The 21,863-nt window shown below is 58.0% G+C and overlaps 6 protein-coding genes across 6 annotated transcripts; 2 read left to right on the top strand and 4 right to left on the bottom strand.

Moving 5' to 3' along the window:
• Positions 1–481: 481 nt before the first annotated feature.
• Positions 482–2,944, bottom strand: B0H18DRAFT_1036198 (cytosine-purine permease). The gene is made up of 11 exons (XM_048030345.1): positions 2,576–2,944; positions 2,411–2,514; positions 2,137–2,356; positions 1,971–2,081; positions 1,876–1,913; positions 1,649–1,849; positions 1,265–1,594; positions 1,139–1,214; positions 1,008–1,088; positions 823–951; positions 482–774 (listed from the first exon to the last, which is right to left on the bottom strand). Exons 1-11 carry the CDS (start codon positions 2,705–2,707, stop codon positions 571–573), a joined length of 1,626 nt encoding a protein of 541 aa, XP_047888032.1. The 5' UTR covers positions 2,708–2,944; the 3' UTR covers positions 482–570.
• A 487-nt stretch (positions 2,945–3,431) lies between these two features.
• On the bottom strand, positions 3,432–4,520 carry B0H18DRAFT_1087176 (uncharacterized protein; the record flags this gene model as incomplete). Its single annotated transcript, XM_048032144.1, has 6 exons — positions 3,432–3,602; positions 3,659–3,723; positions 3,779–3,874; positions 3,937–4,064; positions 4,119–4,248; positions 4,310–4,520. 6 exons carry the CDS (start codon positions 4,518–4,520, stop codon positions 3,432–3,434), a joined length of 801 nt encoding a protein of 266 aa, XP_047888031.1.
• Positions 4,521–6,044: 1,524 nt separating this feature from the next.
• Positions 6,045–10,291, top strand: B0H18DRAFT_884223 (uncharacterized protein; the record flags this gene model as incomplete). Its single annotated transcript, XM_048041022.1, has 18 exons — positions 6,045–6,345; positions 6,419–6,763; positions 6,822–6,982; positions 7,036–7,167; positions 7,228–7,281; positions 7,334–7,416; positions 7,478–7,512; positions 7,566–7,666; positions 7,719–7,877; positions 7,935–7,953; positions 8,006–8,156; positions 8,210–8,267; positions 8,322–8,581; positions 8,644–9,178; positions 9,240–9,273; positions 9,330–9,476; positions 9,534–9,787; positions 9,839–10,291. 18 exons carry the CDS (start codon positions 6,045–6,047, stop codon positions 10,289–10,291), a joined length of 3,282 nt encoding a protein of 1,093 aa, XP_047888030.1.
• Positions 10,292–10,735: 444 nt separating this feature from the next.
• Positions 10,736–12,665, top strand: B0H18DRAFT_1123850 (MFS general substrate transporter; the record flags this gene model as incomplete). Its single annotated transcript, XM_048034759.1, has 8 exons — positions 10,736–10,939; positions 11,006–11,071; positions 11,131–11,291; positions 11,355–11,413; positions 11,469–11,544; positions 11,606–11,762; positions 11,817–12,294; positions 12,361–12,665. 8 exons carry the CDS (start codon positions 10,736–10,738, stop codon positions 12,663–12,665), a joined length of 1,506 nt encoding a protein of 501 aa, XP_047888029.1.
• Positions 12,666–12,874: 209 nt separating this feature from the next.
• On the bottom strand, positions 12,875–14,350 carry B0H18DRAFT_1096593 (putative cell wall glycosyl hydrolase YteR; the record flags this gene model as incomplete). Its single annotated transcript, XM_048032459.1, has 2 exons — positions 13,029–14,350; positions 12,875–12,976 (listed from the first exon to the last, which is right to left on the bottom strand). Exons 1-2 carry the CDS (start codon positions 14,217–14,219, stop codon positions 12,875–12,877), a joined length of 1,293 nt encoding a protein of 430 aa, XP_047888028.1. The 5' UTR covers positions 14,220–14,350.
• A 1,045-nt stretch (positions 14,351–15,395) lies between these two features.
• B0H18DRAFT_1036175 (uncharacterized protein) lies at positions 15,396–16,711 on the bottom strand. The gene has a single exon (XM_048030344.1). The coding sequence runs from the start codon at positions 16,517–16,519 to the stop codon at positions 15,611–15,613; it is 909 nt and encodes a 302-aa protein (XP_047888027.1). The 5' UTR covers positions 16,520–16,711; the 3' UTR covers positions 15,396–15,610.
• Positions 16,712–21,863: the final 5,152 nt, after the last annotated feature.

Here is a 21,863-nt window from a genome sequence, read left to right as displayed (position 1 = left end):
CGGAGATACGTATGCGAGCAGAAAGGCCATTCTAGCCCTTGGCTGTGCATTTCAGATGACCGGACATTGTTGTACTTTACTACTTACCATACCACCAGCCTCGTGTAATACTCACTTTTGGACCTGGATTCGCACTTCGGCCTGCAGCTATGTCGACCACCACGCCATCTGGTTACTTGTGCTTGGCCTACTCACGACACAATCCATGGACTTGATGGTCGCCACTTCTATAGTGACGTTAGCGTGCTCGTTTGTCCAGAAAGGTGGTGATCATGAATGCTCCTCAGGTTCATCTCACCCCTGTAGTGTAGCACTCTTCTACAGTCTTCTCAGCGGTGCACTGTACCACAGGCACATGTGTCATTGTTTCCATTCTGGCTCGCAATGTTTGGATCATGAGAATTCATGACACCGCACGTATGAGAGAGTTGTACGTTTGTACCAGTCATATTGACACAGCCCTCGTCATCCCCAAGTGCAACCCCAATGCTTCTCCACGACACACAATAACTTGTTAGATTGTTGACTACATAAGCTACACAAGGTGTAGTTTCTCTGTCATGATGCCCCTCACAGGCCTCGCTCCTGCTCCGGAGGAAACACTCCCGTAGCCTCCTTGATCTCCTCCTTGATGCTCTTCTTGTCCTCCTCCACATCCGACGTCCGGCCAGAGTCGCTCTCCGGCTCGTCCGCCAAGATGGCCTCGGGGATGTACGTCTCCTTCGCCGGAAACAACGCGGACGTGACGTAGTACACCGTCGATGCCACGACGAACTGCGGCTCCGTCAGTTCAGCGCCGCGCGACACAGGGGAAAGACGTACGCCGAATATCCACGCAAAGTCGAAGATGTCGACGGCGCCGCCGACTTTGACTTTGGGGTTGATGGAGTTGATCCAGCCGGGGAAGAGCGGCGGCACGGTGCAGAGGATCGCAAGGACGGCTCGCCAGTTCTATCATGTAGTCGTTAGCCAGCCAAGCTCGTCTGCAGTTGTTCCTGAACACCTACGAAGCCGTACGTATAGCGGTAACGTCCGTGTGGGCGATACATGGATGGCACGTCTACCTTGCATTTATGCAGGAACCAGTACTAGAGCTGCGCGATTAGTTGGTATCGGAGCTTATAAATGGTCCGCTCACGTCAGTGACCATGATACCGGCGAAGGGGCCAAGGAAGACGGTATAGCCGTTAATGAAGGATAAGAAGCCCTCGGCGCTGCAGGAACCTCAGTCGGACGTTCTGTACAGAGGGGTTATACAACATACCTGGCCAGGATCTCCCAGGGGCACAGCGCCCACCCACCAAGCAGCGCACACAGCACCTGCCCCCTCTTGATATTGATATACCTCGGGAACAGCACTGTCATGTCGTTCGCCGCCGAGAGGGAGTTCGCGGATATGTTCGTGCCAAGCGTGGTGAGCACCCACGCGAGGGACGCGAAGAACGCCGCGGCGCGGTTGTCCCACTGGTTGATGAGCTTGAGCGGGTCCCAGAGCGTCTGGCCGTAGAGGACCATGCCCGAGCTCGTGACCGCCATGCCGATGAACCCGCACAGGGTGAACGCTATGGGGATGATGGCGATCTGGACGTATTGCCTGTGAGCTGTGTGTCAACATGGCGTGCGGTACTGAGGGAGGGGGGACACTCACGCTCGCTCGTTCTTCGCGTATCTGGTGAAGTCGGGGATGTTGACGGCCAGCGTGGAGTAGATGCCTAGCGCGCTGTTCAGTGCGCTCAGCCACGCCCACGACATGTCGCTTCCTTGGATCGTTGCGTGCTGCACGAAGAGCCCGTCTCTTGGAGGCACCTTGACCATCGCCCAGATGAGCATGGCGAGCCACGTCGGGGGACTATTATGGCCTTCGCCATGAATAACCACCGGATCCTCTGAGGCGAGATTAGCATGAACGGGAACTGGAGAAACCTAGTTAGCACTGCTTCTGTGAACTACTGCCGGGAGGAGGTGCGTACCTGGATGAGCCAGTACAGGAAGTAGCACATGATACCGGAGGTGGTGATGTTCGCGTGAACTGGTAGATGATTGGGCATTCTATCCAGTGATGGCCAGATGGCTTTCAGCATCTGCGGCGAGTCAGACACCCAGACCTATTTACGAACTCGCTTGAAGACTGCACACCTGGTACACGCATTCCGACCCTGTAAATGTCTGGATGCCAAACCAGAACATGGACAGGAGCACTCGGCTGACGACGCTGAAGTAGCTGAACCAGAATCCGAAGGAAGACCTGTTCAGCACGGGGAATGCTACATGCAGGCGGGCACCGGCGGTTCCGTTGAGAACCATCACAACGGAGATGATGATATGCCCCACTGCGATCGCAGGGAGAGCCTGCCGCCTAAACACAGCGTATCAGGCTAATATGCGTGGTGGCACGAGCTATCAGACGCACCATGATAGACCGACGGCTAACATGCTCGACGCGAGCTCCCACACTGCAGCGTTCGTCGCGTCCGAAATCCAGTACGCGATGTAGTTCACGGTCGTCCATGTCCGCTACGCGCGAGAAGTACGCATCTTTAGCATTGTTCCATCGCAGAATTGGCTGAGTGCTCACAGCATGTGGAGGCACCGGATCCATGTCCTTGTTCGACCACTTGCTGCTCGGCGCAAACGTCGAGGGCTCTGGCTCCAAAGCCCATGCTGACGGGTTCAGGTAGGCTGAAAGACGGGCGCGCGTCTTCGCCATTGCGTCTGCGTTCAGAGGGAGTGGGAGGACGTCCGCCAGGGTCCGAGTCGGAACCGGACATCATATGGGACTGGGAGGTTTTATATCGCAGGGAAAGACAATTTGACGACAAGCTCATTGATGGAGATAACAGCAATGACATCCTGTGCTCCGCTGAAGTTCTTCCCGAAGATAAGGGCCCACCATAAAAGGCTTCGCGTGTGTGGACGCGTCCAGAGGAGCGCGGCAGGAGCGCGGTGCCCCGCCCAGACCTGTGGAAGCGAGGGGCGCGCGCCAGAATAGGCAGGCGGGCTTTCCGCGTTTGGCAAGCGCAGTGGTTGACCGCCTTCCCGCTATCAAGCTCCCCGGGTCTTCGTAGTGTCGAGGCGATGTGACCTGAAAAGGCTGGACAACGTGAATTCGGCCCCTGGGAGATTGGCCCAACGCAGTGCCGTATCTTCGAGGACTCGGAGAAAGTTCATCGGCGAGGGCGGGGCCCCGCCCCCGCACTGTAGACGCTCACAACGTAAACACTTCGACGCCGAGCGATCGCACGGATGAGCCGGGGAACTGGAATTGTAAGCAAGCATTGTTTCGTGATGTCCATTCAACATCGTACGTACTATACAGCAGTAAATGCAGCAAAGCGAAACCCGTCTACCCCTGGTCTACCCCACTTCTATCCCAAATCTAGCTGGTATATGACTCACGAGCGCGACACGTAACTTGGCCGATAACGTAGCAATTACAACGAGGCACCACCACACGTCTTGATAGTCTGTCCGGTAATGTATTCCGCTTCCTCCGACGCGAGGAAGGAGACGAGTTTCGCGACGTCCTCGGGCTCTTGGATGCGGCCGAGCAGGATGTCGTTCTTCACACGTTTAGCCTTGGCCTCGCCAGGACTGATACCCTCCTACGTATGATTCGGTCAAACCAAAGGGAAATCGGAGTACGCAAGTGTGGACTCACAATCTCTGCAAGCACCCTGTCGATGTGATCCCACATAGGCGTATCGACGATGCCAGGGGCGTAGGCTACAGAGATGGGCGCAGTTTAGACGAGGGACTTGAACGACAGACAATTACGCACCATTGACACGGATACCATACTTCGCCCACTCCTTAGCTGAAGCTTCCGTGAAGCCACGAGCCGCGAACTTGGTCGCGCCGTATGGTGCAAGGTTCTCTGACCCGTATATGAGCCATCTGGCAGGTGGAACATGGTAGATGAGGGCTCACCCGCTGTACGGTACGACGCTATTGAGCCTGCACCGATGATACGTCCACCGGACCCTTGCTTCACCATCTGCTTCGCTGAAGCGATGTACGTGTTCATCAGGCCGAGAACGTTGAGGCGGACTTCGTTCTCAATGAACCTGACGCGATGGTCAGACACTGAACTAAGGCCCTCGCTGTGGAAAGCGACTTACTCGGGCGTGCATTCTAGCAGAGGCTTGACCTGCGTCACACCAGCGTTGGCGACACTGACGAAGAGGTTCGGCCCCAGCTTCTCTACGGTCTCCTCGACGGCAGCATAGATCTGCTTCGGCTCCCTCATGTCTGACACGATCGCGGATGTGGTCAGCGTACACCAAGGACTAGAGTGGGCCGTTCTACTCACCAGCGTACACGCCGACTGCCTTCCGGCCATAGGATTGGATCTCCTTGATCACATCGTCCACCTTCGCCTTCGCGGGAGGGATGTCTGCGATGGAGATGTCGTAACCGTCCCGAGCAAGTCGACACGCAATGGCGCGCCCGATGCCCTGGCCTGCACCTGTCACGAGCGCGATGCGACCAAGGGCGGCCTTCACAGGTGAAGCCAACGACATGACGGGGCAGTGGAAGAGTCAGGGGTGGGTCGAGAGCACCGGGAGAGTGGGGGCGAGGAGGGAGGGGCTGCGGTTGGCGATGATGTGTCGGGCATTTTATACGACTGCGAGTCGGAAGCACTGGCCAGGTCCTCCGGTCCTGGTTTCCCCAGGTCCCCGCGCATCACCCACATGAGCACGGCGAGGACGCGGAGAAGCGTCCGGTCCGTCGCTCGCCGTCGACGCGTCCGGTAGCTTGATCGTTGGACTCAACTGTTGTGCCGAGGAATGCGGTCCGGGGTAACGCGCGCTCAGCGCCCTTTCCCGCTTCAAGTTCTTGCCTCCGACGCTCATCGTCTCGCCCGCTCTGGGCGGCCGCGCATCTCTGCATTCGTCGCAGCTCAGTATCCTTGAACGTGGCGCGGAGCAATTGCAGGCAGCGCGAGGACTTCTCGTTCACACTCGTATCAGCCGACCCAGTGGAAACGTAACCTTTCGACTTACAATGTCAGTGACACTTTGGCGACAATGTTGACGCGTTTCGAACGGCTGGTATGTGTTCGGTTATATGTGTTTGCCTATTGCTCCCGTGCCTGTTCGTGGAAAGCGAATGCGGGGAGAACTGGAGTCTGGGGGATGAGACCATAAGCGACGGGAAGAGCGAATGTGCAACGGCTTCCGCCACAACCGGGCGGGCTCATACTTGTATCATACTGCCTTATAGCTGACTCAGCCTGAATAGCTTTGTCCTGCAGCGATGGGTTGCCAGTACTATCAAGATACTGTTCGCGTGCCATTGAGTGCCTGTTATGAGAGATCGCAACGCAATCGAGGAATGAGTAAACGCTCGGTCACTTACAGTGTGTTCTAAGGTGAGTACTTGAGTCTTCCAACTCATTGTCCATCCTTACGTATTTGAAATTGGGTTTCAGGGTATAGGTGTAGGGCTGCCAGCACATGATACCTGTGCTGTACTAAATGCCACTCAGCCCGAACGCGCATTTGTAACTCAAACGTGAACGGCGCTAGCTAGCATCTCACGGCAGTGTTATCATTGGCATTGCGGTCATAGAGTTTTCGAGCTGTTCTCAGGGAGCACGATTCTCGGCTCGTGACAAGTGAGTCGTTCCTATCGGTGCTTATCCAGGTTGCCCGATTCCTAACGCAATACCCGCAGCATGAATAGGGCGATTCTTGAGTACGTGAAAAGAGGTCACATTGGAGGTGCGTCGGCCTTCTATGCTGTCTGCGAGCTACATCGCTGCCGTACATGTCTGTCTCTACTCGCGTTGCGGCTGTCTCTAGCCCACGCTGTCATCTTGTCCAATCGTGGGCTGTCCACGCCCTTACGAGCTGGGCCGTGACGATAATGGTGGACTAACTTGACGTCATGGCATGTCCTGGAACGGCCGTCGTTATCGAAATGGACGGGCCAGATGAATCAACATGACAGCTCACGAACTCGGATCCTTGTGGCTTGCTTGTCACGTCCGAAGGCCGGTCTGACTATATACATCAGCACGACAGTCGCCACCGCTTGACCCCATGTCTCCGCCTCAGCGACTCCTACCTGCTCCTCCCTCGACCCATGGGCTTTCCAGCACAACGTTTAGACCTCCGCCATTAGATGGCTCCTTGACTCTCCCAGAGCTTTGTGATTGGCACGGCGAACACTCTGCTAACCATAGACTGTTTGTCTACGCTGAAGACGATGGCACTGTCAAGAACATTTTGTGGTCTAGCGCAAGCCAGGCGATCCGCCGAGCTGCTGAACTCGTCAAGCAACGCCTAGGAGACAAACAAGGCAAGAACGGGGATCGGGTGGTCGCCATTCTGTCGTCTTCAGGTGCGCTACTACGCCCTCAGATTGATTCTCGACGTGAGGCTAATCCAACGTCTATGTGCGTGAACTCCGCCAGATTCCATTCCATACATGACGATGATCTTGGGAATCATCCGCGCGAATTGTGTCGCCTTCCCGATATCCACGCGGAACTCTCCTGCGGCGGTAGCACACCTCATTGAGAAAACGGGTGTGAAGCACATCCTAGTTGGGCGTGAACAGGCCATGCGGGAGCTGGTCGCGCAATCCCTGGAAGTCTTGAGAACGCAATACCCAGCGTTTCCGCAGCCGGAGCTCTCACCAATGCCGGTTTTTGCTGAGTTATACACTAGCGACGACAGCGATGAGGCACTTTCCTCGGTAGACGCCCCTTATGAACGACAAGACTCGGACACACTTGCGCTCATTCTGCATTCGTCGGGTGAGTGACAGTCTAGGGGACGTTGAGCATCCGACCGATGACTGCGAGATCATCCTAGGATCGACTGCATTCCCGAAGCCTATTCCCGCGACTCTCCAACGTCTGTTGCAATTCGCCAGAGCCCCATGCTACGGCGAGCGCGATCTCGTCGATAAGATCATGTCTCTGCATGGTAACCCGATGTATCACGCTATGGGTTGCACCATCACCAGTTTTGCTGTACGTCTCGTATCTTTTATGTGTTCATCGTGTGTTCAATCCCTTGCGTGCAGATTTCATCGGGCTTGTGCATTGGCTTGCCCGCACCGAAGTATCCTCCTCCGAGTCTGACAGCGGGCTTGACGATCCGCGGGGCAATGGCTACTCACTCGGACTACATTCTTGCAGCCCCATCAATGATCGAGGTTCGTATCTTGGATGACCCGATGTGATCGACTCATGCCCACACGCGAATGGTCTTGTAGAAGTGGTCGCGCGACCCAGACTACGTGAAATGGCTGAGCGGGTGTAGTGGTGTTGTAGGTGTCTCCCAGGGCGTTGATGGAACGAACTGACGCTGCCACCTTGTAGCTATACGGAGGAGGCCCTATCAACAAGGAGGTAGGAGATTACTTGGTTTCGTGCGGTGTACCTCTATTCACCGAATATGGGTGGTGAGTTGACAGGCACTCGCTATGTAGCCATTGTGCTTCGCTGACGTTCCTTCATGATCAGCACTGAATGTGGCGCTGTCAGCACATTCTTAGAGGGTCGGTATCTGCGTCTCAGTTCTCTGCCGAAAGGCTGATGAACTTCTGCACAGCTGAGCTCCCTGGTGAAGATTGGCAGTATTTCCGGTTTGCATATTCCCTCAATGTCAGGTTCGAATCCCATGGCAAAGATCAATATGAATGTATCATCATGGTGAGTCATCTCCATGACACAATCAGTGGCACTCAACATGTGTATCTTTGAGGCAAATGAAGTCCTCTATCCGCATGTCGTCAACACGAGGGTCGATGGACTGGATGGGTATGCTACCTCTGACGTTGTCGAGCAGCATCCGACAAAAGAGGGTTATTGGCGGGTTCTCGGCCGCACAGACGACCAGATCATGCATAGTACGGGCGAGAAGGTAATCAAAATGTCATTTCGTTTCGCCAGATTTACTCATGATATGGACACGGTATAGACAAACCCAGGACCCCTGGGTAAATTGTCGCTCTCACTGTCTGTCCCCTTGCTGATCGTTCCTCGACGAAGAGAGTACGACGAATCAAGACCTACATGTCGCGGCATCTGTTATGTTCGGCCGCGGTCGCTTGCAAACGGGCCTACTGGTAGAACCCAAGGCTGAGTATAGCTTTGACCCGGCGGATGAGAACAAGCTGGCGGAATTCAGGAACCGCATATGGTACACGCTCTTGATCATCTCGTTCTCCACGAGGATCGCTGATGCCAGGCTAGGCCAACTGTAGAGAGAATCAACGCTTATGCTCCACAGCATTCACGTCTATTCAAAGAGGTGAGCTGAATGTCATCGGCGCCTCCCAGTATGTGCTCACGGGCTACGTCAAAGATGATATTAGTTGCGAAGCCAAGCAAACCCTTTGCGTACACCGCGAAGCATACTGTACGGCGCGGTGTCGTGCTCAAAGCTTACGAAGACGAGATCAACGCTCTCTATGACACGGTCGATGCCAGTGCGCAAGTTGAAGTCGCTCTCCCGAAGCAATGGCACCTCGACGAAGCTACGGACTTTGTCCGGAGCGTCGTTAAGAAGGTCATGGGTCGCGAAGTGCCAGATGATGACGACATTTTCCAGAGCGGATGTGACAGGTCAGTACTTCAGTGTCGGTACTCGTGTATGCTGAAAAGAGGTGACACTACGTTTCCATAAGCCTGCAGGCCACTTACATCCGCAACGTACTGCTCCGCGCCATTCGTGAGTCGACCAAGGTCAACATCAATACGATCCCCGATGGCTTTGTATATGATAACCCAACCATTTCGCGCATCGGTTCTTTCATGTCCACGGTTGCGCGCAGTACCAACGGAAAGGAACATCTTGGATCGTCCACACCCCGCATTGATTCAATGCACGCGATGGTTGCCAAATACACAGCCGACTATCCGACTTTCCTCTCGGACCACAATGTTCCCTCGTCAAATCCTGCAGATGTCGTACTAGTAACCGGTACCACCGGCAGCCTGGGTTGTCATCTTCTTGCTCAACTAGCCGCAAATCCCGATATCCGGCGCATCTACGCCTTCAACAGGCCGTCTAGCAATGGTGACACGATCAGGCTCCGCCAGGAAAGAGCGTTGCGCGAGCGGGGATTGGACACAAGCGCGTTAGACTCCAGCCGAGTGGTGATGCTGGAAGGTGACCTGACGCGCCCAAAACTTGGATTGACGGACGATATCTATCAAGAGGTTCGTTAGTCTCCAGGTCCTAATTTGTTCTTCATGAGAGCATTCACCGAACGCTTGACAGATGCACACTTCGGTGACACACATCATACACAATGGTGCGAAGCGAGAATTTGTATATGTAAGCCGTTGGCCTCACAATGGCTGTTCACAGCGTGGCCCGTCGATTTCGCCCTGAAGTTGGCATCATTCGAACCTCAAGTCCACGGGATTCGTGCTCTGATCGACTTCGCGCTCACCGCACCGATGCATGCACAACCACCTCACGTCCAGTTCACAAGTTCCGTTGGAGTCGTTCAAAGTAGGCGCCGATTGTGTGTAGCGTCAGAGTGCGTAATTGACCATACTTCAATGTCAGATATGCCTCCAGACAAGCTCTGCGCTGAGACAACGTCTGAGCCTCACGACGTAGTTCCCACTGGCTATGCCGAGTCGAAGTGGGTATCCGAACAAATCCTGTACCATGCAGCAGCACATACAGCTCTACGACCGCTGGTTGTTCGGGCGGGCCAGATATGCGGGGGGCCCGATGGTGTGTGGAACGCTCATGAATGGTTCCCTTCCATGGTACAAAGCGCGCGAATAGTGGGATGCTTCCCAGATGACACGAGGGTGCGTCGTCTCGTTCTACGGCATGTCTGTAACTCACCCAGCGGTAAGTAGGCTGTTGATTGGATACCTGCTGACCTCGCGGCCGCGGCAATTATCGATTTTCGAAAATCCTCGAATCGCACAGGCACCGTACATCTTGTGCATCCACGTCCGGTCTCTTGGCGGTCACTTGCGACTTTCGTCGCTGGTGAATTCTCGGTACCCCTCGTACCGTATTCGACGTGGCTCGGCAAGCTCGAGAATTCGGTTTCCAAGTACAACTCTCGCCTGGCCGTAGCGTCTTCGGTACCTCGTGGCCTACACGCGTCGCGCCTACTGTCGTTCTACAGAAGCCTAGCAAATCGGGTCGACGCAGGACCAATGGCGCTAGGAATGGTGAATCTTGACTTGAAAGAGGCTCTCAGCGCATCACCTACCCTGGCGGACCCTGGATTGAGACGCTTGCGGATGGAAGACATGCAGAGATGGATGGCGTATTGGCGGAGAACGAGTGTCTTCTCTTGACAAAGTGCCGTGCCAACATTGTCAGTTTCTCATTGTCTTCTCGATATATCAATTGAGAAGCCTTTTGCCAGCGTACCGCCGAGGGTCACCGGTCACCGGTCAACCGGTCATGTATCAGTCAGGTGCTGTTTTTACGTTGGTACAGGTGTTGCCCGTGCCAGTGTCCTTCGGCGTGTAAATGAGGCTGTTATCTTGGATAGTAAGGCTTACTTATCGGCACTTCGACAGGTTTCGACATGGTACCTCTGATCGGGCGCTCTCCACTTGGGAGACTCGTGTTACGTCACCGATCTGGCGGTCCTCGGGCGTGACGCTAAAAAACCACACTGGTCGCTGCGTATATATAAGTTAGCTCTAGTACGGCTACGATGGTAGCTTACCGGTACCTACGACGCCCACCCCGACCATCACAAGGTTGGTTTTTGTGAGCGCTACAGCGAGATAATGTCTCGACTGAGAACCGAGGATGATGATCCTACGGAGGACACGCCTTTACTGCAGACGGATGTCAATGCCGGGGATGGTCGTTACAAAGGGAAGGAGTCTACTCTGATAACACCTCTTCCAAAAGCGCAGATCAGTATTCTGTTCGTTCTCCTACTCGTAGAACCCATCTTTTCGCAATGCATATATCCCTTCATCAACCAGGTCAGTATTCATCTCTGAAGGGAGTCTCTATCATTGCAAGCTGACCGGTATTGGTTTCTGGGACAGCTTGTGAGGGAACTAGATATCACAGGTGGCGACGAAAAGAAGATCGGGTATTATGCCGGATTGATTGTGAGTAGTGTCGGTATGAAACCTCGTCGGCGTGGACTGACTTGTCTGGAGAGTATTAGGAATCCATCTTCTACCTCACGGAAGTCGTATTCGTGATACAATGGTCACGACTGTCTGACTACATTGGCCGCAAACCGGTATTGCTCATCGGCACGGCGGGCGCAACCGTGTCGATGGTTTGTTTCGGCCTCTCGAAGAAGTTCTGGCAGCTAGTCCTCAGGTCGGTATCTAATACTCCCATAGGCGGTGCTACACGATGTACTCATGAGCTGCCAAACCGTAGCCGGTGTATACTGGGTGCCCTGAATGGTAATGTTGGCGCAATGCAAAGCGTAGTCGGAGGTATGTGGTTTGGGCGGCCTTCCTTTACGTTCGCATACTCACATGGGCATTGTAGAACTGACTGATTCGACCAACATGGCCCAGGTTTTTGCGCTGATGCCTGTCGTGTGGTCTGTCGGTGCGACTACTGCGTATGGAACTCTCTCTTCCCTGTCCCGCACTGGGGTCTCTCACATCCATTTATCTTGTCAGACCACTGATCGGAGGACAGCTGGCAAAGCCGCATGACAGATGGCCAAACGTCTTTTCGGTCCATTTCTGGGTACAGTACCCATACTTCCTTCCCTGCGCCGCCTCGGCTTCGTGTTCAGCGTTCGCGTTCCTGATCGCTGCCCTCTTCATGAAGGAGGTTCGTACAACCCGTCAGCCAACCTCTCGGGCACTCATGAACGTCCTGCTCTAGACTCTTAAACGCAAGAAATCCGCTAGCTTCGCCCCATCATCCTCTGAAGACCCCGGCGAACAAGCCTTCGAGACCCCCATCCCCTTGCTCACTCTCCTCAAACACCCGCGCGTGCTCCTGTCCGTCGCCAACTACGGCGCACTCGCTCTGCTGGACATCGCGTACCGCGCCGTCCAGCCCCTCTTCTTTGCAACCCCGCGCTCACTAGGCGGGCTCGGCCTTCCACCCTCGACGATCGGGCTGATCCTGGGGAGCTTCGGCATCTTCAACGGGATTCTCCAGGCACTGTGGTTCGCCCCGCTCGTCAGGCGGTTCGGGCCGAAGCATGTGTATATGGCGGGCATGGGCGCGTTCATCCCGCTGTGGCTGCTATTTCCTGTGATTGGGGCGCTCGCGCAACGAGGAGGGATGACGCCTGCGGTGTGGGCGGCTGTGATGCTGCAGCAGGTCGTCAGCGTCGTGATGGACACGGCGTATGGTGAGTCGTCGAGTTCTCGCACCTCTGAACGGGGGGAAGAACGAGCAACTGAGCCGCGTGTCACAGGCTGTGTATTCATGTACATCACGTCCTCCGCGCCGAACAAGAGCTCACTCGGGGGCACGAACGGTATAGGACAGCTCGTCGCGGCGTTCGTGCGTGCTGTGGGGCCTGCCTCGGCTACCTCGCTGTTCGCGGTGTCGCTCCAGAGAAACTGGCTGGGCGGAGGTGCTGTTTGGCTCATTCTGATCGTCGTCTCGTGCGCGCTGTGGACCGTGTCGCTCCGCCTACCGAAGGAGACCTGGCCAAGAGAAAGCGATCGACCGACTGACGGTGTCGCCTGTGAAAGCAATAGTAGTCCCGATAGCTGAGTTACTAGCCATTCATTATGCGTGATTGTCGTTACGCTGGACTCCTGGCAGCAAAAGTGTGTCGCTTGTATCTACTTGGTCCCAAAAGACATTAAAAGCGGATTATCATGTGCTGGCGGGATAGAAAGACAGCGTTCCCGACGCCCGCCAGAGATTCGATCTCTCAGCGCGACGCGAAAATACCTGGACCGCGGCGAGCAAGTTGACCCTCACGACGATGCGGCAGCGAGACGTTCGTACTCCAATGATGCAAGCACGAATGCAGCCGAACCTAGAACACTGTTGTAGAGGATTGGCTGGCCGACATAATACTAGAAGTAGTGTTTAACAATAATCAAACGGAAACAGAAGACTGCGGCTCACATCGTACGACGCGGTCGAGTTCAGGCTGCACACAGACACCGTCCCATTGTACCCCAGCGTCCCGTTGCCATCGTTGACGACGAACGTCTCCGCAACGTACTGGTAAGCCCGGCTCGCGACGTCCACGTACGACGCGTTCCCAACCGACTCGGAGCCAGACGTGTTCCCCGCGCCGCCTGTGCTGAAGCCCCCGCCGAGGAAGCCGAGCCGGACACCCTTGAGCAGCGCGTACGCGAGCATCGCGCTCCCGCTGCTCTCGACGTAGTTGCCCTCTCGCCCCGGCGCGTCGAGCACCTGCCACCACCCTCCCGTCGCGGGGTCCGCCGCGCGCGCTATCGCACCCGCCAGCGTCCCGAACCTGTCGTGCAGATGCCGCCACGCCCCTGCATCGACGCCAGCGCCCACGAGCGGGCCCTGGAGGGTCTCCAGCGTATCGACGAGGGCCATGGCGTACCACCCGAGGCTCCGGCCCCAGACGTGCGGGCTCGCGCCCGTGACGGGATCCGCCCAGACGGCCGTCTTGGCGTCGTCGTATCCGTGCACCAGCAGGCCCGTCGCGGCGTCGTAGCAGTGCGCCCAGAGGAGGTCGAGCTGGTGTGTGATGTTCGCAGCGGCGGGTCGCAGGGCCCCGCCGTGCTGCGTCGCGTACGCCGCGCTGAAGGGCGCGTAGGAGTACATCCCGTCGAGGTACGACCAGTTCGGGTACACGTAGTACCACAGCCCGCCCGCCGCGTTCCGAGGCTGGAGGCCGACGGAGGTTTGGAGCGCGGCGAGCGCGGCGCCGTAGGACGCGTTCCCGGTGTCCGCGTACGCGCGGAGGAGCGCGTCGCCGCTGGAGAGCCGGTCGAGCGGGTAGGCCGTGTCGTGCGAGGCGTTCGCGAGGACGCTCGTGACGGAGTCCACGGATCGCTGGACGTACGCTGCGAGCGAGTCGGACAGCGCGTCGTTACGTGCGGAAGTGGAGAGCAGCTGGTGGAAGGCCTTCTGGGTGAAGCCTGCCTGGAGGAGCTGTGAGGCGTCGCCGGGGCCACCGAGGACGCCCTGACTGCGCGACATGATGCTGGTGGCCATCCATGTCGAATAGTTCCCGGGCAAGTCTCCTGCACGGGTGGCGGGTAGTGCCCCCGAGAGGAGGGAGAGCAGGAGAGGGAAGGTCGTTGGTGCGTGCCCGAGTCTCTGTAGCGGGCGCATTGTTGACTGTCAGCTCAACACGAAGGGAGAACGGGCTCTGGACTCTGCACAGGATACTATGGGCGACGTCAACGATGCGTACCGACCATCACCAGTACCGTGACTCTCGTAGTTATACTCCCAGCGTTGGATGAGGCGCGCCGTACGACTCGGAGCTGCATCTGAAACCAACACCTCGGTGCAATCAAAGGTGCTGTCGAGGATCGAGCGTTTGACCAATGGCCGAACGTCCGTCCTGGAAAATTAGATCCCCATAAGTACTCATCCCACCATCAGCCGGCCGGCGGGGCGACGAGTGCCAGTACTAGTAAGTATGGTGATACAGTATGATTGCCAGTGCGCTAGCGATGACTGTCAGCTGAGACTCAGAGCTCAAGTAAATTGAGTCCGAGTCGGGGCGCGCACGGGTGTGTATTCCGAGCCTCGCTGCTACATAGTCACGTACGCATCCATTCAGTAGCAGTCAAAGCCTGCGCACGCCTCAGGAAGTGGTCCTCAGATCGGCAGCACCAGCCCACTGACAATCACTGCCACCGCCGCCGATCATCCTCGCTGAGGAATCTCGCCTCAAGGCGATCGCCCGGAGCTACCCCGGACCCGCGCGCATCCGCCGCAGCGACAATCCCCAATCCAACCGACGATCATCCAAATCCGTCAACGTCGCGCTCACCCGTTCGCCATCAGGTCAGCTGTGAGGTCCGCGTACACAAGTCAGTCAGAAGGTGTGCACCGGGGCGCGGGTGCCGGATCCGGTGGACGCGTTAGGAGATACTGCTATCCATTCGTGTACGGGATAACCAGCAGCAGGAGACGGACGATGCGACGTGCGGGTACAATATGCAGGGGGCGGAAAGCGACTGTGGGCAAAGGACGGGGGGGGGGATGCGGGAGGGTGGGGAGGATGGGGAGGACGAGGGGATGCAGGTGTAAGATGCGGAATGACGGAGACAGAGACGGAGACGAATACGTGTATGCGTGCGAGGAGAGGAGACGAGGACGAGGACGAGGTGTAGGCATAAGCGGACGGACGGACGGAATACTGTCCGAGCGACATAAAGTAAAGCCAACGAGATACGCGCAAAACACGCACAGGCACGCCAACTAGATCAGAGCGACGACAGCGGAAAGGGGGGAGACGAAAGAAAGACGGACGGCGTATCGTGCGCGGGTGAGAGGGGGCGAACGCGGAATGAGCTATGTAAGGGGCGCGGTGTGAGGCGAGCCAAGTCGCACCGCGACCGTCCGCGCCAAGTACCGAACCACCACAAAACAAAAGAGACCCAAACGGCCACGGGAACCCAAAAGACGACTGGCATATACGCATCGACGATAGGCTGTGCGCGAGATACAGATACAACGGAGACGCGAGCACGACCAGCGAGCCGGGTCCGTCACGGCCCCGCTGCGTGCATCACATAGTCGGGAGCAAGATCAGCGGGGAGGAGAGGCAGAGCGGGAGGGTCCGCGTCGCGGAGCAGGAGAGGCCGGGCGCCGTCATGTATGGGCGCAGCGACCTCCTCCACCTCCGCTTCTGTTTTGTAGGCGTGGTCGTGGTCATGATCGGAGTCGTGTGTGTCGCGATCGTTATGGGCGTGTGTAGGGAGGGGGGTGTCGTCGCTGGTATCGTGAGACTCGTGTGTGTGCTCGTGAGGCGGCGTTGAGGCGGCGGTGTCGAGGGGCATGAGTGCGTGAATGTCGGTGTCAGAGATGTCAGAAGGTGGTAGGGCGTCAGACATTGGAAGGACGGCTGTGAAGGAGTCGGGGGCGCCGACGGCGACGAAAGCGGGCGCCGAGGAAGGGGCAGAGGGTGGTGAGTGAGGGGGTCGGTCGTGATCGTCTCCGTCGACGCCCACTGCGTTCTCCCCAATATGCAGCACCGCTCCAGATGCGCGAACACCGCCCTCACCAGAGCTGTCGTCGAGGATAGGCTCGACCTCGACCTCCCTCTCAACGACAAGTGTCAGCTCCATGGACTCCAACGGCGCGAATTTCACGTCCCCTTCATCTCGCTCGCTGGCACTGCCGACGACCGTGTCGTCGCTCTCGCTCCTGTCCAGACTCAGCTTCCGGGAGACGTCCATGACCAAGGTGGGACTCCGAGCAGCAAGGGGCGAAGGTGGCAGAACGGACAGCGGTCGGGGTCCGTCCACCGCCTGCGACACAGCCGACCCAAGCACGCCAGGAAGCCCGCTCGAGCGACCGCCCCCATCCGCGCCCGCGTCCCTTCCCCTCTCGCGTTCGCGGAACAGCCTCCGCTTCTTCGCCAGGCCCGGCGGCACGGGCGGCTCGCGCACGCGCATCTTCGGGTGCGCCCGCGTCGGGCTGTGCGCCCTCTGCCCGGCGTGACCCCACGGATGGCCCCCCGCGGCCCCGCCGGCGAGGTGCAGCTGCAGGTTCGGGAGGCTCGTGCTCCCGGGGAAGCCCGCCCAGCCGGGGAGGTGGCCGTGGTCGTACGCGGCGTAGCCGGGCGGCGCGGGGTGGTGCGGGTAGTGCAGGTGGGGGTGGGCGCCGGGGTCGAAGGCGGGCGCGGACGGGAAGGGGTACTCGAAGCGCGGGGAGAGGTCGAAGGGCGTGCCGATGATCGCGGCGGAGGGCGAGTGGAGGGCGAGCGCGCCGAGGGAGAGGCGGGGCTTGCGGGAGGCGGAGGGCGCGGGCGAGGGTGGGGTGGTGGGCGGAGAGAGGACGGGGGGACGCGCGGGCCGGTCTGTGGGCAGATGGAGGTGTGTCAGTACGGTGTGAGGGGCGCTGGCGCGATCAGATGGGTGGACGTGGACGGGGCCGCCGTTGACGGCCATCGAGGATCCCGACAACAGAAGACGAGGCGCCAGGCGCACGTCGAAAGGCGAAGGGGAAAAAGAGACTCACCTCCGTCACGGCATTGCCGCTCTCCGACGCCACGAGCGAAAAGTCGTCGAGGTCCGGGTCGGGGGTGGGCCCTGCGGCGGCGTCGTCGCGCTCGCGGTCGAGGAAGGCAGGGATCGCAAACGCAGCGGAGCCATGATCACCATAGGCGGCGTTGGGGACGCATGAGGGCGGGACGGTGGGCATGGCGGGCGCGTTGTATCTGGCCCAGAGACGTGACAGGGAGGAGGCTCTCGTCGACGGCTGCCTTGTACTCGCAGTCGCGCTGCTCGCAGCTGCCTTTGAAGTCGCGCTGGGATGATCGGGCGGTCCTGATCGTAATCCTGATCCTGGCGCGGACGGCGGTGGCGGCGGACGGGGGCGGGCGGTGGCGGGTGGGGGGGCCAGCACGGTGGTCTGAGGGGAGGCCAGCTGGCTAAATCAGGCAGGGCGACGCCTGCTGCGAGGGGCGGGACGAGGAGAGGGCGCAGCAGTGGGATGTGTGGAGTGCCGCTGACGGCTGTTTCCGCAGCCACGGCGCGTCAGTCCCCCAGTTCCCCGCCGTCCCGCCGGCAAGCCGAACCCTTCTCCCGGTCCCTATCTCTCGCCTCGCATTCTCCAGCTGTCCCGCCGCCCCTCCTTTTCTCACTCCTCGCTTACTGTAAGTAGCGCACGATGTCCCCGCTGATCAACTGAACTTGGAGGCCCCGGACGCTCGCGGGCGTGAATTCGAATGCTCTGCACCAACTCATGACGGGGCGCGCGCGTCTCGAGTCCCGGGGGACCCAGGCCCCGGAGCGTCGATCGACAGTCCCCACATGGCCGTCACGCTCCCGCACAACCAACTTGCAGCCCACAACCTTTACACGGTCGTCCCGGTCCAGGCCCGCCCGCGTGCAGCGGTGACTTTCGTTCAGCTTACACACACCGCACAGCTGCAGGTCTCTCCTCCCAGATGCTGGTCAGCATTGGGCCAGCGTTGGGCCGGGGGACATCGTCGGAACGGATGGTGCACCGATAGACTCGTTTTTTTTTTACTCTGATGGGATTCGGTATCCCGGCCGACCGAATATTGCGGCTGAGAGGCGGCACGAAACCCGGGTGTCGCCGGAGCCTAGCTGCGGAGGAGGGCAAAGGGGAGGACCTGGGAGGACTCGGAGAGGTACATACTGAAGGCTCAGATTAGGATTCGCTGATTTGAAGTTGTCAGGATGTTCGCAGGTTTACCATATGCGGCAGCCGCGCTACCATATGGGGAAAACGAGGGTTCCCGCGCATACATACCACTTCTGCAGAGTTTCTGCGACGCGAGCGACAGCATCCTCAAAACCTCTTCACGGGTGTCATTTATCGTCACAACCGCCTTGCAGCGGATGATGGAATGCACGGTGTGGATGGGATGGCCGATGTGGCGTGGTAAGTTCAAGTTGGACCCGACTCGGAAGCCACAGTCTTGAAACGCTGTACGACTCGGAGGCCACACGCCTAGTCTCCCCAAGCAGACGTAGACAATTCCTTCAACCTTCGTGCCTCAGGATATCCTTGTCTGACCACACGCCGTCAACCTACATAAACTTTGACTTGCCGCAATGTCACCGACTCTGGTTTTTCCGTCGCAAGTGTGCATGCCTCCCTCACTGAGACGGTGACCGGTGACCGCGCTCATCTGCATCGAGCAACGCTGCCTTGCGGCCTCTCGAACTCGAGATCCGTTGGCATGAGCATAAGAGCGGTACGTCCCATACATCCCCACCCCTTGCCTCGCCCGTCTCTGACCACCCAAAATAACTTCTTGCCCGGTGCTGCAGAGAGCCTTCGTGGTGCAGCTACGATTCAACAATGAACATCGCCGAAACTCCCCGTATACCCGGGTTGCCAGCGCATAGTCTAAATCCTACACTGCGCATCCAGCCCGACCGGCGACGGGGTGCGCTGTCCCTCCGCACTCTCGAACAGCACTGCAAGCGATGCAGTATCATGTCTGGATGACGATGTTGCGGCACATATGTGCTAGCTGTGCCCGCTTCGGCCAGCGTGCGGCGGCTCTGGGGTCCGCTGCCCGTTCTGGACCAGTTTCTTGATCTCTGTCGCGGTGGACAGATTTCCGCGCCTGGCTGCAGACACTGCGATGCGACAGGCTGAAGGCACGCAGCGCTACTGCGAGCCTTCTCACCTAAACCTTCACTTGCGATTTCATGGAGGGGACTCCGAGGAAACTGGACGCCTATGGCGTCCTTCAACATTGACAGGCAGCTCTCGCCGAAGTCGGATCATGACAAACATTGGGCTGAGGGACAGGCCCTCGTCCCCAGGACCCAGGGGTCTTGAGTGACGCCGCTCCGGTGGCCATCAACAACGCAGTGCAACTCCGACGAGATGGACTGTTACAGAAGTAGACATGTGGCGAGCTCAAGTATAGCTCATGCATGCCGCATTGTCCAACGGATAGAGCATTGTGCGCAGGCGACGAATTCACCATGATGGCTCAGAGCTAGGATCCGCAGGAAAACGTTGGATTGTCGAGCAGTGCGAGGGGCATGAAAGACCGCAGGTAAGTGCAGCTCGCCTTGGAATCGACACGCATACTTACCGTTCGTCAGCTCGACATCGCTGTCTGCGCGCATGCATCTGCACATCGTGCACTGTAGGCGCATATTGACTGTACTTCACACACACATCTCCAGTGCATGGCTGCTGGGTGCTGCTCGCCCGCATGTCTAAGTTGGGTGTCCCTCCATCCGGTCGCTGCAAACTGCAGGTATTGTGAGGCTCAAGGGACGGCTTTGCAGGGGCGTGCTGCCGTGTATACACTCGTGTAACACAAAGGACTCAAGACCGATGTGCGCGTCTTCGGACGTAAGGATATATCGCACGACGGGGTTGATGCCAGGGCCTCTCAGCAATGGTGTTGCAGCGTGCTCAGCGATGTACCCTGCGCTCAGGTGTGCTACACCACTACTACAGGGGTTGCTTCGCGCATGCGAGCCAAGTCAGCGGTTCGTATCTCTTGTGGTCTCCGCGTCGTTCCACTCGCTGAATAACCAGAGCCCTAGTAATGCGACGCTGAATCCCCATTCCACCTCGGACGTGCATTCCGAGATCCGGATGTTCAGCACAGGTTATCCCTGATCGGCGTTTTGCGTGGTGAATATTCTTTGCAGGCCTTCGCTCCTGCCCTCTCTCCGTTTCGCCGCCGCCTGGAATTTCATCGCTACGTGTGATTGAGTCGGCGACCCAATCGACTCCGTCGCGTTACAAGCGTGACTGTCTCAAATTCCACTTCCTCAGGGTTCGTGTATTTCCTCCCCTGATGCGTTGGACACTATCGAAAACCGCACCGTACGTAGGAAAGAACGAAGCTGGCGGAGTCGACGACGTTCTGCCAGTGTAACTCGAACATCGCACTCCTCGCAGAATGATCGTCCACAGATCGTTTCTCACGGACAGCGACACCTCCGCCTTCGCGAAGGAAGGTTCGTTGACAATGTGAAGTGTCTAATAGCTAGGATCAAGCTCATACGACCGTCGACTCGGACGCGATTAGATACCTCAGGCTGTGCGATCCCTCAGTGGTACTGTCCCACCTACCGCCGGCATTCGCATATTCACATCTGGTTTAAACTCGTACAGATAGAACGCGAAGACATCAGGATTGCCGTTATCCTCCAGGGGCGGGGGGACACAGAAGGACGAAGGCAAGCCCCAATGCGAGCATGTACGGCCTGCTAACACACCGTCTCACTCGTTCCGCCGTCGCAAGATCACAAACAAGCTCCCGCCGTGCCTGGTTCCCCGACCTTCGCGGCCGGCCCGCAATGACAACGTTACGACGCAGGCGGTTTGGAGTAGCCTCTACTTGGCCTCCACACGGTTTGGAACGACGTGCCGTACATACCAGGACCGCGACATGCGCACCGCATCGCATAGTGTTTGTCCGCGGATCGGTGTGCCGTTACGTCGTCATCAGCATGACCGAAGCACTGACGACAGCGCAGACATCTGGGAGACAAGATGCATTCCAGGGGTCGGCGGGATCTGAGCGCTGAGCGCTGAGTTATTGCAGGGCCGCGGGACCCCTTTCGAAGGATCGCGGGGTCACAACGCTCCTACAGTGGGCCTCTCAAGGTCTCTCATCGTTAGTCCGCCCCACCCCGCTAATGTCCCGGTGGCTGAGCTAGCCATTCTACTAACCAAAGGCGTTTGGCAGGGCGGGGAAGAGATCGAGCTCCGAGTCCGAGTCGGCGTGGCCGCGCCAGGCACGTTGGAATGAACTCACACTGGCTTCCATGCGCGACGTTCCAGTGTCAAGATTCAGTTTTCAAGAAGCGCGGCTTGCGAGGGAAGCCGATGACATCGAGATCACCGTTGGAGGAGTGCTACATGCATGGAATCGCCGCCACGGCCGGATGCAAGTATCATCAGCGTGAGCGCGATTGTTGGCCTGCCGAAGATGGTCTCATATGGTCCCTGTGTTCGCCGAGCTTGAATGCTGTTCTGCTGGTAAGCCTTCCCTTCGTTTGAACGTACCTAAGTCGCACCCTATTCACGACCAACCGCCTGGTGCTGCAAACCATAACAGGTCGATAAGGCGCAAGTTCCCGACAGACATGCCGATCTTCGCGCACCCGATTCCATCGTGGTTGCTCTCGCACGTTCGTCGGCGAGGAAGGCAGAGCAGACTGTGCACAAAAATTCAATTGATGAGCGGGGCTAGTCAAGCTAACCTCGTCTGCGCGGTGGGCAGGCATTCGGTTGGTGACCGACTGGAGACCCCTGCTACCGGTGTACCACCCACTTCAGCTA

Source organism: Fomitopsis serialis (genome assembly GCF_022376445.1).
Source record: "Fomitopsis serialis strain Sig1Antser10 chromosome Unknown B0H18scaffold_108, whole genome shotgun sequence".
Classification (NCBI taxonomy): domain Eukaryota; kingdom Fungi; phylum Basidiomycota; class Agaricomycetes; order Polyporales; family Fomitopsidaceae; genus Fomitopsis; species Fomitopsis serialis.
Note: the sequence above shows the minus strand (reverse complement) of the source record. Positions and strands in the feature narration are given on the sequence as shown.

Coding starts and splice junctions, on each gene's coding strand:
- B0H18DRAFT_1036198 (XM_048030345.1), bottom strand. CDS start 2,707: ATGGCGAAGACGCGCGCCCGTCTTTCAGCCTACCTGAACCCGTCAGCA. Junction 2,357..2,410: donor TTAGCCGTCGGTCTATCATG/GTGCGTCTGATA, acceptor CGCTGTGTTTAG/GCGGCAGGCTCTCCCTGCGA. Junction 775..822: donor ACTTTGCGTGGATATTCGGC/GTACGTCTTTCC, acceptor ACGGAGCCGCAG/TTCGTCGTGGCATCGACGGT.
- B0H18DRAFT_1036175 (XM_048030344.1), bottom strand. CDS start 16,519: ATGCGCGTGCGCGAGCCGCCCGTGCCGCCGGGCCTGGCGAAGAAGCGG.